Here is a 19,070-nt window from a genome sequence, read left to right on the forward strand (position 1 = left end):
GTTGGTCTCTCTCTGGTCAGAGTCTGGTCAGTTGGAGCAGAAGCTGGAGGAGGCGACTTCAGTGCGCCGAGACCTGGAGGACTCGTCCAAACACATCAGGAACCTGGACAAGCAGATCAAATGTGTCACACAGGAAAGAGACGAACTGCACAAGGTGTGTGTGTGTGTGTGTGTGTGTGTGTGTGTGTGTGTGTGTGCGTGTGTGTGTGTGTGCGCGTGTGCATGCGTGTGTGTGTGTGTACATACATGCTTGTGACTGGCTAGCTTTTCCACATAGATGTGCACAGGCCATTATCACTCCAAAACAAGTTTCTTTCTTCAAAGTAGACACGGCACAGTGGTATTACATGACACTGCATATCCTCCATAGTGACGTGTACATAACATTGTTTCCGTTCATCATCTCACAGCCCAAGCTAGCCTTGAAATGAGCACAAAACAACATAGCAATTGGCACAATTAGAGCTAGCTGGCCAACTAGCGGTCTTCAAAGCGCTCACTGCCGCCACCCAACGCACGTGTGTCTGTCTGTGTGTGTGTGTCTGTGTGTGTGTGTCTGTGTCTGTGTGTGTGTGTCTGTCTGTGTGTGTCTGTCTGTGTGTGTCTGTCTGTGTGTGTCTGTGTGTGTGTCTGTGTGTGTATATCCATGTGTTATGCTAATTGAGTGATATTTTGAAGACCTGCTGTATGCCACTGATCCATAAGTGTGTACGTATTGTACTCCATCTTCAATATTTGTGTCCTTGTACCATTTTCTTCCATGTGGACTTAAATAAATTGGTGTGTGTGTGTGTGTGTGTGTGTGTGTGTGTGTGTGTGTGTGTGTCCATGCAGGAGCTGCTGGAGCAGGCGGAGCGGCTGAAGGCCCAGTCTAAGGAACTGAAGGACGCTCACAGTCAGCGCAAGCTGGCCATGCAGGAGTTCTCGGAGATGAGCGAGCGCCAGAGTGACCTGCGCTCACACAAGCAGCGGCTAGCGCGCCAGCTGCGCGACAAGGAGGACGAGCTGGAGGCCATGAGCCAGAGGGCCGAGGGACTGAAGCTGGAGCTGCGCAAGGCCGAGAGGAGCCGCAAGGAGGTGAGGAGAGGACAGGACACACACACACACACACACACACACACACACACACACACACACACACACACACACACACGAGTGTGTGCATGTGTGTCACATCATGTCCACGGTTGGATTCTATAATGACGATGTAATGATGTGGTGTTTGTGTGTGTTTGTCATTGTTTCAGATTTGACAGAGGTGTTAGTCTCGTTATGAGTAGTTGTTAATGTAGATAAAGTATTTTATATATGTTTCTGCACATTTCAATTCAGTACGGTGTGTGTGTCTCCGTATATGCATATGTATAATGCTGTATGGAGGTTGGCCCATAGCCTGTGTGTGTGTGTGTGTCTCTGTCTGTCATGTGTTTGAGATTATGGAGTAGAGATTTGTGGTTAAGTCCATATAACTGAGGAGCGAGTGATATTGGAACGCTTTGAGGCCATGAGTGTGTGTGGGTGGGTCAGTGTGTTTATATTGGTTTCGCTCACAGTCTCACTGTGTTTTGCTATGGAGCGGCTACTATAATTTACCCTCAACTGAAATTGGATAAGAAAGCAAATGTGTGTTTGTCCGAGTTATTTGTGTGTGTATTTATGTGTGTGTATGCATGTGCGGGTTTTTTTTGTGGGAGTATGTAATGCATGTTTTTGCAGGAGTATGTTTTATAACTCACTGTATGTTTGTGTGTGCAGTCTGTATGCACAACTGTGTGTTCCTATCTTAACTCTGTGTCTGTGTGTTTTTTTGTGTGTGTTTTTGTGTGTGCGTGTGCGTCTGCGTGTCTGTGTGTGTGTGTGTTTCAGTTTGAGGCTCAAGCTGAGGAGCAGTCAGCTGAGGCTCAGAAGGAGAGGAAACTGAGGGAGTGCAGTGAGCAGTACAGCAGGCAACTAGAGGAGGAGCTGGAGATGATGAAGGTACATCAACTACCACACCCACGCATAAAGACACACATAAACATGCATTCACCTTTTTCACCAGAGCATACACACATACAGAACACACACACACATTTGTGCACACACACATTTCATAACCTTCTGGGTCTACAGAACATCCATACACACACACACACACACACACACACACACACACACACACACACACACACACACACACACTAGTGACCAATACTCTAAACAAATGAAGAAAGAGCTACAGACAATGTCAGAGATGATGAAAGTGTACCCACTACACACACGCCAATAAAGGAGACAATTAGAGGAACTAGACACACAAAAACATACAAGCATACACACACACACACACACACACACACACACACACACACACACACACACACACACACACACACACACACACACACACACACACACACACACACACAACCCTACAGTCACACCTCCCTCTCCCCTCTCCCTGCAGCAGAAGCCCGTGTCCTCCTCTGACGGGCCATCGGCCGCTGGCTCTGCTGACCAGGAGCAGGAGGCGCTGCGTCTGCGTGCGGAGCTGGAGCGCCGGACGGTGCAGCTGGAGGAGGAGCGGCTGCGTCGCGACGGTCAGCACGCGGCCGAGCTCAAGGGCCTGCGCAAGGAGCTGCACGACGCCGAGGCCCAGCACCTCGCCCTGCACAAGGAGATCCTGGTGCTCAAGGACAAGCTGGAGAAGACGCGCCGCGAGAGGTGTGTGTGTGTGTGTGTGTGTGTGTGTGTCTGTGTGTGTGTGTGTGTGTACACTTGTATGTGTGTGTGTGTGTGTGTGTGTGTGTGTGCACTAGTATGTGTGTGTGTGTGTGTGCGTGTGTGTGTGTATGTGCACTAGTATGTGTGTGCGTTTGTGCGTGTGCGGGAGGAAGAGTTGATGGTAATTTTGATACCATCGATTTAATAGAGACCCAGTCAGACCAATAGTATGAAAAATCAGGAACAGAGTTTATTTACAATGATGCGCATCAAGGGAGAGACAGCATGACTTCACCTAAAGATCCATCAGCTGCTGTAACTAGACAAGGAAATAGTTAGGGTTTAAGTATCCTTCCAGGCTGACTGGAGATGGCGTTGGTCATCCCATCCCACGTGGACTACACTGAATCAGACTCTGATTAGTGGCAACCTGGCAATCCGGAGCAGATAGCTACTGACGCAGCCATGCAGAACAGTGAAACACTGCAAAGTCATAATATTCCCGCTTATCTCTAAATACAGTCACACACAGATATACACAGGGACAGTACAGATATCATACAGTCATTACATAGAATCATACTTTTAGTATCAAAGTGACCCACTAATGAGAAATGCAGAACGTTAAACCATATATTGGAATATTGGACATAATGCACAGCAGAACATTAAACCATATTTTGAAATATTGGACATAATGTTCTATTCCACTTTCTCTCAGAGTAGACAGGTGTGTGTGGGTGTGTGTGTAGCAGTTCATTCGGAGGAAAAGTAGACAGGTGTGTGTGTGTGTATTGTGGGGAGAAGGTGTTAGATGGGGTTTTCTGAGGGATTGCGAGAGAAGAATGGTTTGGAATTCCCATGATCATGTGCAGTGTGCAGCAGAGCCATAATGGGGCATGTGGGCGTGTGAGGAGACTTATCAGCCTTCATGTAGCATAGAGTAGGGCAACCCTCAGCATGCATCTACTCGTCTAGCCATGGGTGTGTGTGTGTGTGTGTTTATTTTAGCATTTTAGTATGTGTGGATACTTTTGTGGAAGTGTGTGTGTGTTCTTTTGTAAGACTTCTGAGTGTATATGTGCTTCTTTTGCAGTGACTGCTGGATGAGGTAACTGTACCCCATAGCGATAGCTTGCCACTGTAGCAGCATTAGCCTGCTAATCCTTGGTACATTAGCCCAGCATTAGCCCAGCCTAGCACACCTTTTCAAACCCACCCTCTAGACGTCAGTCTCCTTCAGTGCTGCCTGAGTTGACCATTCCCACATTGCTGTGAAAATCTACATGTGCGCACGTTTGGTGAAAGAGCATCTCTTGTGAAGAGAATAAATATTCTTCTAGCATCTCACCTGGGCCTAGTTTTTTAATGATCGATTTTGAAGTGCTTTAAGTGTGAGGTCAGTCTTCAGTAGTGATGTCACTTTCACTCATTCACTCACTCATTCACATTCACTGTTAGCAATGGAAGTGTACTCCATTAGTCATAGCCGCGATGATTTTAGTAGAGTAAGATAAATGTTCCAAATTCCAGTTCCAAAATGTCTTTTTGAATATGTATTTTCCGGTCTGTGTGTGTGTGTGTGTGTGTGTGTGTGTGTGTGTGTGTGTGTGTGTGTGTGTGTGTGTGTGTGTGTGTGTGTGTGTGTTGCAGTCAAAGTGAGCGAGAGGAGTTTGAGACTGAATACAAGCAGAAGCACGAGAGGGAGAGAACCTTACTGACAGAGGAGAACAAGAAGCTCTCCAGTGAACTGGACAAGGTGAGAGAAAACACACACATACATACACACACACACACACACACACACACACACCTAACACACATGGAGAAACACGCATGCCCAAATCAACACGGACACACTCACAAAGATTCATCTTATTACATCCCCCGAGATCTATGTCTCTTGTCCTCTCACACCCAATCCCTTGCGCTCTCTCTCTCACACACACACACACACACCACACACACACACACACACACACACACACACACACTGAGAGAGCTTATTGCTCTTACTCATACGCTCAACTATGGAAGGGTGCACTCATTGAAGTAAGCCCCTCACACACACACACACACACACACACACACAGACACACACACACACACACACATGTGAAAATGGAATGGTCTTTTGGAACAAGTCTTGTTTACGTTGGATAAGGCTTCTATTAGTAAGGAAATCGCACATTCCTAATTCAAATCGTTGAGCAGAAGTTTGGACCTTATTTCCTTTGTTTCCCCCCACGCACGCACGCACGCACGCAAACACACACACACACACACACACACACACACACACACACACACACACACACACACACAACACACACATTACATAATGCCTCATCAGGAAAGAATAGTTGGAATTGAAATATGGTGGCTCATTCCTCATGTGTTTATTTTCCCTCATTATTCCGATCTCGGGAGCATTTGTCTTCCCACCACTCATTGTTTTGAAAGGGAATGTGTGCTATTCCCGCAGTGAATCTACATGAGCAGACTGTGGAATTGTATTTGTTAAATCCCCTTGTCTTTCACTCTTCCCCCTTCAGTTTGTTTACCTTGTTCTCTTTGTACTCGCATTTGTTTTGTTTTCTTCCTCTTCTCTCTATCCCTCCCTTCCCTCTCCCTCTTCCTCTTTGTCTCTATCCGTCTATCTATCTATCTATCTATCTATCTATCTATTTATCTATCTATTTATCTATCTATCTATCTATCTATCTATCTATCTATCTATCTATCTATCTATCTTTCTATCTATCTTTCTATCTATCTATCTATCTATCTATCTATCTATCCCCCCACTCTCTCTCTGTCTGTCCCTCTCTTACACACACACACACACACACACACACACACACACACACACACTCATCTTCCCTGGTCTCTCCTGTCCCAGGTGACGGCGCTGTATGAGCAGTTGAGTGTTAGCAGCAAGCAGCTGGAGGAGGAGCTGAGGGAGCTGTCTGATAAGAAGGAGAGTGTAGCCCACTGGGAGGCCCAGATCACCGAGATCATCCAGTGGTGAGACACACACACACACACACACACACAAAAGAGGGGCAGTGGGAGTGCATGTGAGAAGTGCATGTACTGTAGGGCCTCTCAGATTTGTGATTTGTGTTGACACACACAGATGACTATTTATAAGCCAATGGCAAGGTGAGACTGACAATACTTTGAGAATCCCCTATTCTCACACACACACACACAAAGACACACACACACACACAGCACTCATCCGCTGAGCAAAGGAAACACTCCACAGTAATTACATTTGTTTGGGTCCCTTCAGGAGCAGAATGATTCATGAGAGAAACATTGTGTGTGTGTGTGTATGTGTGTGTGTGTGTGTGTGTGTGTGCCTGTGCGTGTGTGTGTATGTATGTGTGTGTGTGTGTGTGTGTGTGTGTGTGTGTGCCTGTGTGTGTGTGTGTGTATGTATGTGTGTGTGTGTGTTCTTACAGGGTGAGTGATGAGAAGGATGCGCGGGGTTATCTTCAGGCTCTGGCCACTAAGATGACCGAAGAGCTGGAGGGTCTCAGAAACACCAGCCTGGGAGCCAGAGGCACAGTGAGTGTATAAACACACACACACACACACACACACACATACACACACACACACACACACACACACACACACACACACACACACACACACACATACACACTCTTTCTCTCTCTCTGGACTGGTCAGACCTCACGTCCTGATGTCCTCTCTTCTGTGCCTCCCCCCCCTGATAGCAAGACATGCCCTGGAAGGTGCGCCGCTTCGCCAAGCTGGACATGTCCGCCCGTCTGGAGCTGCAGTCAGCGCTGGACGCCGAGATCCGCGCCAAGCAGGGCATCCAGGACGAGCTCAATAAGGTCAAGGCCTCCAGCATCTCCACTGAGTGGTATGTCTTTCTCATTCACTCTCTCTCTCCCTTTTCCTCTCACTCAAATTCAAATTCAAATTCAAATTCAAATTCGAAACGCTTTATTGGCATGACAATGCGTGTTGCCAAAGCATACAGTGTCCTGAACTCATTTAGTCAATAACACTCACTCACTTCCAGAATGCCCTATGTAGCTCAGGGAGGTTTACATAGACACACACGATTACACACACACCATTACACAAAGAAACACACACCCATATGATGTTAAAAGTCATATGCAGCTCAGTGAAGAATTAGGGAATATCCTGTGCTTTCTCTGAGAAAGATACTTTGCTAAGAGAGTTGTTGGGATAGTTCTAGTATCTCATGGACATGGCTCATGGAGTATCGCAGCTATACTGAATGTCCAGCAGGTGTAGTTGGTTTCCTCTTTCTGATGTATCAATCCCTATTACAGCTGTACTGTGCTGCTTCTCATGGAGTGATGCTGCAGTTTCAGGGTCTGCTCTGGTCTGGGAACCATCTCTGCTTGTAGTTGTACAGCAGTGCCATCTTGTGGCTGGAGATGGTCAAATCCGTGCTGTGGAGGTCAGCCTTGCCCTCGGTGGCCAGCTCAGCATGAGTTCTGTTTTTTTGAAGCTGCCCATAGACACTCAGCTCCTCATTGTTACTCCTGGCTATCTGAGCACACTGGACTTATCTAAGCTGAAGTGTGGCATGATTTCTATCAGGCATATCTGCAGACCGGATAGATGGTCAGAAAAGATACAGGGCAGCCCAGGACCCAGCAGCAGGGCTTCTAATAGAGACGCCTGTGTGGTGCACTTTGTGTTGTGACGACATGCAGCACTTTAAAAGTGTTTGTGTGTGTGTGTGTGTGTGTGTGTGTGCGCGTGTGCGCGCGTGTGTGTCCATGTCCAGTAAACTGCAGGAGGCTGAGAGCAAGAACCAGGAGCTGCAGTCTGAGACCGAGCGGCTGAAGAAAGAGCTGGAGGAGCTCCGCCTCAGGAGAGGTCAGGTCACAACCTCTGACCTCTGACCCTTCCCCTCCCTCTCCCCCCCATCTCCATCTCCTTCTTCTCTATTATCTCCATCTATCATCCCCCTGTTTTTCTTTCATTTCTCTTCTCCTCATCTCCCTCCATCATTCTCTCTCTCTTTGTTTCCCTTTTCCCAGCGCACTCTCTTCATTTCATTTCACTCTTTTTTCTCACACTCTTGGTTTTCTTTGTTTTGTACTTGCTCTCTCTCTATCCCTCCCTTGTTCTTTCCCCTCTTTTACTCTCTCTCTATCTCTCTCTCTCTTTCCTGCTGCAGGGTGTGGTAAACCCTTTTCCATCACTGGCTGGTCAAACTGGCCTTGATGTGTTTCCCTATGCTGGATGGACACATACAATTCCTCTCATGGATAAGGAACTCATATCATTCCTCTTTTGGCTTTTTCAGGCGTGAAACACCAGGACTCCCAGAATTCCTTCCTGGCTTTCCTGAACGCACCCACCTCAGGGCTGGATCAGTTCGATGTAAGTGCAATCCCACAATGCAATAGGATCTCTTCCTGTGTGTCACAGCACGCCACTGGCGAACAGGAAGTGAAGCGGTCATCTGCTGGGCACTCCATCTCCAGCAGACTCGGGCTGGCCAAATATAGCTGTGTGTGTGTGTGTGTGTGTGTGTGTGTGTGTGTGTGTGTGTGCTGTGTTTTTTGATGTAAGTGTATGTATTTTGGTCCATACCTTTTCTGAATACTTTTTCTGTTCATGCATTTGCATTTGCCATCAAAAGGGAGTCACTCTGTGTGTGTGTGTGTGTGTGTGTGTGTGAAAAGCAAGAGTGTTTTTGGAAACTGTGTTTGCCAGTCTCTTAGGTTATTTTCAGTCTGTGCTGAATTATTCACTGCGCTGTTCTCTTCTAAGAGCCCTCCTCCTGCCCCAGCCCCACCATCTCTACCTCCACACTCTCTCTCTCTCCCTCTCTCTAGCTCTCTCTCCCTCCCTCCTTCTCTCTCTGTCTGTTTCTCCCCCCTTCTCTCTCTCTCGCTCTCTTTCTTGTTTTCAGTTGTTCTTTTCTTTCTGTTTGTTTTGTTAGCTGTGTCAGGAGCCTTTCTCCTTCTCCTCCTCCTCCTCTTCAGTTGAGTCTTCTTCTCTGATTGAGTTTTGGGAAGACGTAAGTCCACTCTGGCTCTCATGTGAGGCCACCTCCATTAGTCCTAGTGCCCCTCCATTAGACTGATGCCTCTAGACTGGTGTGTATCAGCTGTCCCTCTTAGACACACGCACTCACATACACACACACACACACACACACACACACACACACACATACATACTTACATACACACACACACATACACACAGAACATAATCACATAATCTCAGTGCCTCTGCAAGTACATGTAAATGCTAAACTTTCACTCCCAAATATTCTTGTCTTCAGACGTGCACACACACAGACACACGCACACACACAGGCCTGCCCCTCACCTCTCTCTCGGATCTGTGATGTACCAACCTTTTGGCTCCTCTTGTAGTTAGGAATTGTGTGTGTGTGTGTGTGTGTATGTGTATGTGTTTGTGTGTGTGGTTGTGTGTGTGTGTGTGTGTGTGTTTGTGTGTACCTCTGCCTCTCCTCATTCCAGAGATGTTTCCTCCCTGCACCCTGTCCCTGGGCTGGGCTGTGCTGTGCCAGTAGTCTGTGACTGTGAAGCCCACCTGCCAGTGACTGAGAGTTTAGAGTCGAGACGCCATGCTCACCTTAGGAAACACTCAACCCCACCCCTCATCACTTTGATCAAAAGTCTCTCTTTCTCTCTCTCTCTCACACACACACACACTTTCTTTCTCACAAACACACACACACACACTCATAACCCCCCCCCCCCCTCTCTCACACACACACACCCACACCCACACACACTTTCTTTCTCACAAACACACACACACCCACACACACACACTTTCTTTCTCACAAACACACACACACTCATAACCCCCCCCCCCCCCCCCCCCCGCCCCCCCCCCACACACACACACACACACACACAAACACACTCACAGTACAGTGCGCCCCAGTTCTCTCGTCTGTGGCGTGGCTGTTGTCATGCGCTGTGTTGTGTTTGGCCCAACTCCATAGACAGAGGAAGAAGAACACACTTGATTTGTCCCGACCTGTCCCGCTCCCAACCCCACCCCTCCCCACCCCACCCCACACCTCATTTCCCCCCCAACGTCAGGAACATCCAGTTCCCCACAGCAGACCTCACGTGGCCCAGCGACACACACACACACACACACACACACACACACACACGCGCACACACACACACACACACACACACACACACACACACACACACACACACACACACACACACACACACACACACACACACACACACACACACACACTGCTAGTTAGCTCCAGGGTTTGGAGCTGAACTGTTTCCCCAATCCCACATGTGGTCCCTAGTGTAGTCAACACTTAGTCAGCTTGCTTGTACGGTCGTCTTATTGCAGTGTTTTGGAAGACATAAATCAAGATATTCAGATCAAAACATTCTCAAGATGGCCCACTTTAGGATGTCTTGGTGTGGGGGGTGCATCACATTGCAGGGTTGTCTGTAGAAACTTAAAGTACAAGTTGGGGAAAGTAGTCCCCTATTTTCAGCACACACTACAAATCTCTCTCTCACACACACACACACACACAGAGACACAGACACAGACACACCCACAGACACAGACACACATAGACAGTTGGGCCTCTTGACTGCAGTCTACAGGCCAGATCCAGACAGCAGTTGACCACGGAACCGTTCTGGTCTGTATCTGTATCTGGACTGAGGCCTGTTTTGGTTCTACTCTTTGGGCCTAGACTCAGGCAGGCAGTGGTGGATTATGGGGTATGAGGTGGGGCAGTTCAAGGGAAGTGTGCGTGTGAGGGGTGGGGGTGGGGGGGGGGGGGGGGGGTGGGGGGGGGGGGTGGCGGGGGGGGTGGCGGGGCATCCAGTGATGACCTTAGATCCCCATACAGCCTCACTCAACTCCCAACACCTCTCTTCATCTCTCTTCATTCCCCCCATCCCTCTGTTTTTCTTTCTCTCTCTCTTTAAAGCGCTCTCCCTCCGTTGGTCCAGGAAGTAAAGGCAGACGTGTAAGCAGCTGTTTGTTTTTGTGTTGTTCCTCCGTCCTTTTGCCTTGGGAATGGGACATCTGCTCTCTGTGCCTGATGCGACTGCTGCTTGTTACGTGTTGGAGTGTGTGTGTGTGTGTGTGTGTGTGTGTGTGTGTGTGAGAGAGAGAGAGAGAGAGAGAGAGAGAGTGTGTGTATGTGTGTTGCATGGGTTTCAGGTTGTGATTGTGGTTTCGCATGGGATGTTTTTGGTTTCCTGCATCCATGACTTTATTCTCTTATATTATGTGGAGTGGGTATACTGTATCTGTGAAATGCTGTTAACTCACCCTGACTTGTGACTGGGTGGTTCTCACTGCTCCTACCTTCTGCTTGTGATCTAATTGTGGGTCTGTGTTTGTGTAATTGTTTATTATCCTCCAGAGTTCTGTCCCATTCTAACAGTGGTGTGTACCGGACGGTACTACTTAAACATACAGTACTCTCTGAGAAAAGTGATTCTTTAGGTTTCCACACATGAGATCCCTTTGAGGTGCTACAGAAGAGAACCCTGAGAGGTTCTAAGATTCTCAGTAAATAGGTCATCATACACCATTTTGGGGTTCTCCTGTGAGGAAAAGTTAAAGAACCTTTTAGGTAGAACCTTTTGTAGTGACTTGGTGTTACATATTTCTGTTTGAAACTTTATTGAATTTAATTTAGGGTGTCATCTTGGTAGTCACTTCAAATGACAGCTTCAGATGCCTTTTTTTCACAGAGTTAAAATCTAAACTGGCATATACTGTGTGATTGTCATGCAGATTACCACGAGTATATGTCCACAACATTAAATATGCCACAACAGGACTAAAGGACTCTCTCAAGTTTATTAACTAATTAAGATGTTTGTGGGTGTAGTCTGTTTGTCCATACTGCTTATATTCTGGGTCTTGTGGACTTGTGGGCTGGGTCTCGTGTCCTGTGCATGTTTTAACTTGTCCTCTGCTGGCCAAACAGTAATTCACAAACATCAGAATCAAAGTCTCATCTATCTCAACTGCAGTGTGTTAATCATTATAAACTGAACAGGACAATCAGGACTGTGAAACCCTACCTACTGCTCTCTGAGTGCAGAGCATTACACAGACTGTGCTTAGATGGAGCACTACACAGACTGTGCGTAGATGGAGCATTACACAGACTGTGCGTAGATAGAGCATTACACAGACTGTGCGTAGATAGAGCACTACACAGACTGTGCTTAGATAGAGCATTACACAGACTGTGCGTAGATGGAGCACTACACAGACTGTCCGTAGATGGAGCATTACACAGACTGTGGATAGAGCACTACACAGACTGTGCGTAGATGGAGCATTACACAGACTGTGCGTAGATGGAGCATTACACAGACTGTGCTTAGATGGAGCATTACACAGACTGTGCTTAGATAGAGCATTACACAGACTGTGCGTAGATGGAGCATTACACAGACTGTGCGTAGATGGAGCATTACACAGACTGTGTGTAGATGGAGTATGTTTCACCTCCAGCCCACCAGTCACCTTGGCCATGCCACCACAGGTCAGCATCTCAGTTCAGGAATTGCACTGGTTGACACATCTGCTGTCGAGACGGGTATTTGACCTTGATTCTGATTGGCTTGCTGTTGGTAGCTTGTGTTGTTCTGCTTACTGTATTTTCCCAGCATGCATTGTGCCTGTGCCGGTTGTGTGTGTGTGCTGCTCCAGGGACATTGGGTTTAAGGGGATGGACTGCAATGGTCAGCAGGTTTTATCCTCACACATGTCTTTCTTTCCTTTTTTCCTACCACTCTCTCTCTATCTGTCTCTTTTCATTTATTTTATTTCCTATTTCTCTGGATTTGGCCCTTTCTGCCCCTCCCTTTTCCTCTCTCTCTCTCTCTCTCTCTCTCTCTCTCTCTCTCTCTCTCTCTCTCTCTCTCTCTCCCGCTCTCCTTCTCTCTCCATGAATAGCTGGACTCTGTGGACTACACCCCCTCCAACACTCCATCTCATGACGAGGACACGAAGCGTCGAGTTTCCCGCTCCCGCTCCCCATCCACCGCCAGTGACATGGAGCCCATCGAGGTGAGCCCCCCTGCCCCCCAGCCACCTGCCCCCCAGCCCCCCAGCCCCCTGCCCCCCTGCCCCCAACAGACAGCCCCATCTCCAGCACCATCACAGGCACATAGTCAGGAAGCACGATTGGTCTCGGCCTAAACTAAGTGAACATTTTATGAACAGCCCATACACTTTAGAGACCACCATTTAGTAGGGCATCTCTTCAAAACATCTGTGAAGCTGGTTTTCAAGCAAAGCTTAGTTATACCATTGTTTAGACGGGTAGATGACAAAAATAGCGATAGACCGACTCATTTTATAATCATTTATGACTATTTGTTATTATTAGTATTAGAGAACATGAGACATTAGAAGTATTAGCATGAGTTATGTGATACTGCAATAATACATCTGGTCCAGAAGCAGCAGTCTTCACACGACCACTGAGCTTTGTCCTGTATCCCCTGTCCTCTGTCCTCCTCTAGCTGATGGACCACCCATCTCGCGTCCACACCCCCACCATGCGCTCCGGGTCCGGCTACGGCAGTCTGGGACACTCCTCTCCAAAGGTACAAGCCAACACACACACACTCACGCGCAGACCAACCGGTGCCGTGTCCCAATCCATTTGTGCTCTGAGTGTAGACGTGTCTCTTAACCCCACTTTCCCTCCTGCTCGGCAGCCCAAAGCTCACCAGTTTGTGGTCAAGTCCTTCACCGTGCCGACCAAATGCAACCAGTGCACCTCCCTCATGGTGGGCCTCATCCGGCAGGGCTGCACGTGTGAAGGTGAGACCCTAGTGGCCAGGAGTGAAAGGATAGACCCAACACATATTTAAAGGACTGAATGGCTTTAGGTGCACTCACTGCCCCGTAGGAATCGGAGCATGCTTAGTCGTGATGACCGCTCCTCTGTGCCCACAGTGTGTAACTTCTCCTGCCATGTGGCGTGTGCCGACAAGGCCCCTTCAGTCTGCCCCGTGCCACCTGACCAGACCAAGGGCCCCCTGGGCATCGACCCGCAGAGGGGCATCGGAACGGCATATGAGGGGCATGTCCGGGTAAGCCAGAAGTCCCGATGTGTGTGTCTTCCATTTGGGATTGTATGTTTAGTTATTTCGTCCGTGTAATGGCCCAGGCTTGTGTGGGTCACAAACATGAAAGGGAAATGAACACTGAATGAAATGTCAACAAATACATTTATTTATATCAGAAAACAGAATGTCTAGGGGATGTGGAATCTGGATGAGGATGTAATGAATGAACAGAGTGAGAGTGGAGAATGTTTGTTGTGTAGTGAAGGGGAAGGTATGAGATGGTGAGTGTGAGGAAGAGAGCATGTGTGTGTGTGTGTGGGGGCCAAGAGAGAGTGTAAGGGGCAAGTTGGTCCAGCTTTTAAAGCTTGCTTCCGCACAGGTGCGGGCGATTGTCAATAAAGCATCTTGGCGTCTCACACCATCATTGCGCCGGGGACACAGTGACCGTGAGAGATGCAGGGGGTCGTCACACTTAGCAATAGCACATGTGCATTACATCATGTTTATTTTGTAGTTTGTACCATGCTTTTGTAGGAAACACTGTAAATATATAAGCTAGTTAATAATTTAAGTACTGATAACAAAGTCCTTTTGGGCAAGTCTCCCCACTCGGCGGCCATCTTTCAACACACCTTGGGCAGTTATCAGGCAGCTACTTTCCTATTCAAGTGAATGGGGAGGCATACAGGAAGGGGTGGGATATCACACACTTCCATATCTGTCTAACATCTCTCCGGGGGCACTGTGGCACAGCAGGCTACAGCGCCTGTACCAATATACGGGTCCGAGTGCCCACGGGGACCCAGGCTCGAATCCGACCTGCGGTCATTTCCCGATCCCTCCCCATCTCTCTCTCCCACGTGCTTTCTGTCACTCTCCACTGTCCTGTCCAAATGAAGGCAAAAAAGCCTAAAAAATATACACCCCTAAAAAATAAACACCTCTCCCTCTGGCTCCCCCTCAGGTGCCTAAACCCACAGGTGTGAAGAAGGGTTGGCAGCGTGCGCTAGCTGTAGTCTGCGACTTCAAGCTCTTCCTTTATGAGCTGGGTGAAGGCAGGGCCACCCAACCTAGTGTTGTGGTCAGCCAGGTCATTGACATGAGGTGAGTAAAGAACTACATTTCCCTGTTGTAGTCCTGGACCTGAACTACATTTCCCTACTGTCGATCCATAGCTAAAGCACATAACCTTGTTATAGTCATGTTGCTAATCTCTGATACAGGCAGAGGATAAAACATTTTCTACCTTCTTGTTTTTTAGGGATGAAGAGTTTGCTGTCAGCTCTGTTCTAGCCTCTGATGTCATCCACGCCAACAGGAAAGACGTCCCCTGCATATTTAGAGTAAGCGTGTTTAATACGACTATATATATATATATTTATATATATATATACATCATACATCATATATATATATATATATATATATATATATATATATATATATATATTGTTCTTTAACAAACTCTCACACTCTGAACTCTACTTAGTGTTCTTTAACCAAATGTCACTCATGATGACTCCGTCTCCTCCTGCAGGTGACTGGCTCCCAGATGTCGGCGTCTCCGGGCCAGAAGGCCTCCATCCTCATCCTGGCCGACAGTGACCACGAGCGCAACAAGTGGGTGGGGCTGCTGAGCGAGCTGCAGCGAATCCTGCGCAAGCACAAGCTGAAGGAGCGTTTGGTCTACGCACCCAAGGAGGCCTACGACAACACCCTGCCCCTCATCAAGGGCACCCAGACCGCAGCCATCATCGGTGACTCTCTCTCTCTCTCTCTCTCTCTCTCTCTCAACATATCTCTCACTCTGTTATTATCTTGTCTTTTTGTTATGTCATTCCTTTGGTTTTCTTTTTGTGAACTAATTTATCATCTGTTTTTCTCTGTGTCCCTAGTATCTTTTGTTTCTGATCATTTGCCCTCTACATGTCTCAGTAACAGTACTCAGTGTTTTTCGCTCTGTTCCTCCCTCTCCCTCCTAAGTCCTGTGATGTCTTAGTCTGCTGTCGTATCTCATGTCTCTCACACACACACACACACACACACACACACACACACACACACACACACACACACTCATCGCGTCACCTCTGTCACACTCTCTCCTCAGATCACGAGCGCGTCGCCCTTGGCAACGAAGAGGGTCTGTTTGTCATCCACGTCACCAAAGACGGTAAGTGCAAAATGGTGAACGCTGGGGAAGCCATCGTCTAGCAAGGCAAGCCCAGTGAGGCACAGCGGTCCACTGTCAGATGAGGTGTTACCAGACAGACAGTTGTAGCTTCCAGGGTTGCTTTCCCTCAGACGCACAGTGCTGTCTGTGATTATTATTCTTCAGTCGTAATTCACTTTGAATTGAAGGATGCTGAATGGTGTCTGTTGTGCCAGAGGCGAGACGTGTTGTTAGACTTTTTTTGTCCTTGTTGACTTCCACAACTGCCAGAGATGCTTTGAGCCGCCTGCCTTTGTTGTTGAAGTGTTTGTTCTGCACTGCAGTGTGTTGAATGACAAAGCTCTTGCCAGAGAAAAAAAACTGTAGTTGGCGTGGATGGTGATCTTTTCTCCTCACACAAATAAAGGATTATAAGGCCAAGATTAGCCATTTTACAGTTTTTCCACAGCTATTTTCACAGCGTTTAGCATTGCATACAGTCACTGCTGTGACAACAGATTCCATTCAACGAGTTTTATTCCTTCTAAATCTATTTCTATATCTATGCTGGATTGACCCTAACCTAGCACTGTCTCTCCCCAAACACACAAACACACACACACACACACACACACACAACCATACACACCAAACACATCAAACACACACACACACCATACCCCATGCAGAGATCATCCGGGTGGGCGACAGTAAGAAGGTGCACCAGGTGGAGCTGATCGGTCCAGAGCAGCTGCTGGCCGTGGTGTCCGGTCGGAACCGGCAGGTGCGGCTGATGCCGGCCGCCTCGCTGGACGGGCGCGACGGCGAGCCCTTTAAGCTGGCCGACACCAAGGGCTGCCAGGCGCTGACGTGGGGACAGGTGCGCCACGGCGCCCTCACCTGCCTCTGCGTGGCCATGAAGCGGCAGGTCATCGTCTATGAGCTCAACAAGAGCAAGAGCCGCCACCGCCGCATCCGAGAGATCCAGGTGAGCACAGGAGTGTGGGGCAGAGACGGCCGGAGACAGGTGTCCATGTCCATCTTACTTCAGTGTTCTACATGAAACCCATTTATCTTTTTATTTATGTTTCATTTCAAGTTTGAAGAGCACAGATTTAAATAACTGTTTGTAGAAAAAAAATACCCTCTTTGGGGATACCCTTTTTGGGATGCCTGATTTTGTTTGTGGTACGTTCTCTGTGAAGGACGTTGCCTCAATTGCCACAGGCTTACAGAATCAATGTGAATTCGAGCACTTTTAGGATGTAGTGATCAGACGCAAAATGCTTACTGCCAATAAAAAAGAACAGAAAAAAGATGTCTGATGTCAGTCACGTTTTTATTAAAAGACAGTGCACCTTGCGTTTTACAAACCGTCCCCCTGTCTCATCACACCCTTAGAGCAGGGGTTCTCAAACTTTTGTGGGCCGGGGACCCCTCATGGAGTGGAAAATTCTCCAAGGACCCCTCATAATCATAACACATAACACATAAAACTTAAGTTAATCATGTAGCTGTATAGCCTTTTTTTCTGTTAGATGCTTATGTTACATGTATTTTAAAAACATAGAGTGCTAATACCACAATAGTCATGTTAGCAAACTTTGATAGTATGTAGGATTTTTGTTTCTTTGTCAAATGTAGGCCTATTGTGTTGAACACATAGTGTTTGCATCACATAACTTTCATTTTGTTGGCGGTTAATTAATAGTAAAGTGTTTTGACGTATTGATGTACCGTATCAGCAGATCAATTGGGCAAATACTGATACTGTAGCATTTTTCGCCATATAAGACAATTTCATATTTTGTAGCAAACTTTGTCAGGGACCCCACTTTTAGAACCAATGCCTTAGAGGACACAATGAACCTGGTAAACCCTAAGGCATGGATCACATTGACCAGCGGCAAGGGGCAGTGGTGTGTAACTCAACGCTCAGACCATAATAACTTCTATCTCGTTCCTATGGTAACACATGGTAACGGCTTGCCTTAACTGACAATTGAATACGCTCACGTTGCACTTTTGAAAGTTGAACCAAGTTCAACGCTCAGCTTGTTCAATGTTAGTGTTACGCTAGCGCTGCCACCGTCCTGCTGCCGAACCATAGAGAACAATAGGAAACCTGCCGCTTGCCGCTGCTCAATGTGATCTCTGCCTAAACCTCACCCCGACGCCTGACCTCTGACCCTTGACCTCTCCCCATCTCCCAGGTGCCCGGCGTGGTCCAGTGGATGGCAGTGCAGAGCGAGCGCCTGTGCGTGGGCTGGCAGGCCGGCTTCGCCCGCTACACCCTGCCCGGCGAGGGCTTGACCGGCGCCTCCTCGGGTGGTGTGAGCCTGATGCACCCCGAGGACCCCACGCTCACGTTCCTCAGTCAGCAGGCGGCGCCCGGCGCTGATGCCCTCTGCGCCGTGGAGCTCTCGCCCAAGGAGCTGCTGCTGTGCTTCGGCAGCCTGGGCGTCTACGTGGACTGGCAGGGCCGGCGCTCGCGCCAGCAGGAGCTGATGTGGCCCGCCGTGCCCACTGCCTGCTGTGAGTGCCCAGTGGGGTGGGGGGGATGGGGTGGAGGGGTGTGTGTGTGTGTATCTGTCTGTGTTGTGTATGTGTTGCTGTATATGTTGTTTGTGTGTGTGTGTGTGTATTTGTCTGTGCTACGCACATGTGTTTTGTGCAGTGTGAGTCTGTGTTGTGTATGTGTTGGTGTGTGTGCGTGTTTGTGTTTGTGTGTGTGTGTGTGTGTGTGTGTGTGTGTATTTGTCTTTGCTACGCACATGTGTTTTGTGCAGTGTGAGTCTGTGTTGTGTATGTATTGCTGTATATGTTGGTGTGTGTTTGTGTGTGTGTGTGTGTGTGTGTGTGTGTGTGCATGCATTTGTCTGTGCTACGCACATGTGTTTTGTGCAGTGTGAGTCTGTGTTGTGTATGTGTTGCTGTATATGTTGTTGTTTAGGTGTGTGTTTGTGTGTGTGTGTATGTGGTGTGGGAGACTGCTAAAATGGGGAGCAAAAGATGTATGTGTGGGATGTATGTGTGCTGCATATCTGTGTGGGATGTATGTGTGCTGCATATCTGTGTGGGATGTATGTGTGTTTCTG

At 48.0% G+C, this 19,070-nt stretch overlaps 1 protein-coding gene across 7 annotated transcripts in view; it reads left to right on the forward strand.

Annotated features, from left to right (window-relative positions):
* The window catches only part of cdc42bpab (CDC42 binding protein kinase alpha (DMPK-like) b), a 67,643-nt gene that overhangs the window by 37,026 nt on the left and 11,547 nt on the right, over positions 1-19,070 (forward strand). For 5 of the 7 annotated variants that reach the window (XM_042096340.1, XM_042096345.1, XM_042096342.1 and 2 more), the window contains exons 12-32: positions 21-154; positions 835-1,077; positions 1,867-1,977; positions 2,447-2,703; positions 4,357-4,462; positions 5,606-5,730; positions 6,174-6,279; positions 6,453-6,604; positions 7,511-7,602; positions 8,036-8,112; positions 10,703-10,741; positions 12,697-12,810; positions 13,269-13,352; positions 13,467-13,572; positions 13,708-13,844; positions 14,785-14,924; positions 15,082-15,163; positions 15,358-15,577; positions 15,931-15,993; positions 16,662-16,960; positions 18,186-18,507. In XM_042096340.1, coding sequence (XP_041952274.1) covers positions 21-154; positions 835-1,077; positions 1,867-1,977; positions 2,447-2,703; positions 4,357-4,462; positions 5,606-5,730; positions 6,174-6,279; positions 6,453-6,604; positions 7,511-7,602; positions 8,036-8,112; positions 10,703-10,741; positions 12,697-12,810; positions 13,269-13,352; positions 13,467-13,572; positions 13,708-13,844; positions 14,785-14,924; positions 15,082-15,163; positions 15,358-15,577; positions 15,931-15,993; positions 16,662-16,960; positions 18,186-18,507 — 3,009 coding nt within the window. The remainder of the gene's footprint in view (positions 1-20; positions 155-834; positions 1,078-1,866; positions 1,978-2,446; positions 2,704-4,356; positions 4,463-5,605; positions 5,731-6,173; positions 6,280-6,452; positions 6,605-7,510; positions 7,603-8,035; positions 8,113-10,702; positions 10,742-12,696; positions 12,811-13,268; positions 13,353-13,466; positions 13,573-13,707; positions 13,845-14,784; positions 14,925-15,081; positions 15,164-15,357; positions 15,578-15,930; positions 15,994-16,661; positions 16,961-18,185; positions 18,508-19,070) is intronic. The other 2 variants (XM_042096341.1, XM_042096344.1) reach the window with 2 other exon arrangements.

The sequence above is a fragment of the Alosa sapidissima genome, chromosome 6 (genome assembly GCF_018492685.1).
Source record: "Alosa sapidissima isolate fAloSap1 chromosome 6, fAloSap1.pri, whole genome shotgun sequence".
NCBI classification, from domain to species: domain Eukaryota; kingdom Metazoa; phylum Chordata; class Actinopteri; order Clupeiformes; family Clupeidae; genus Alosa; species Alosa sapidissima.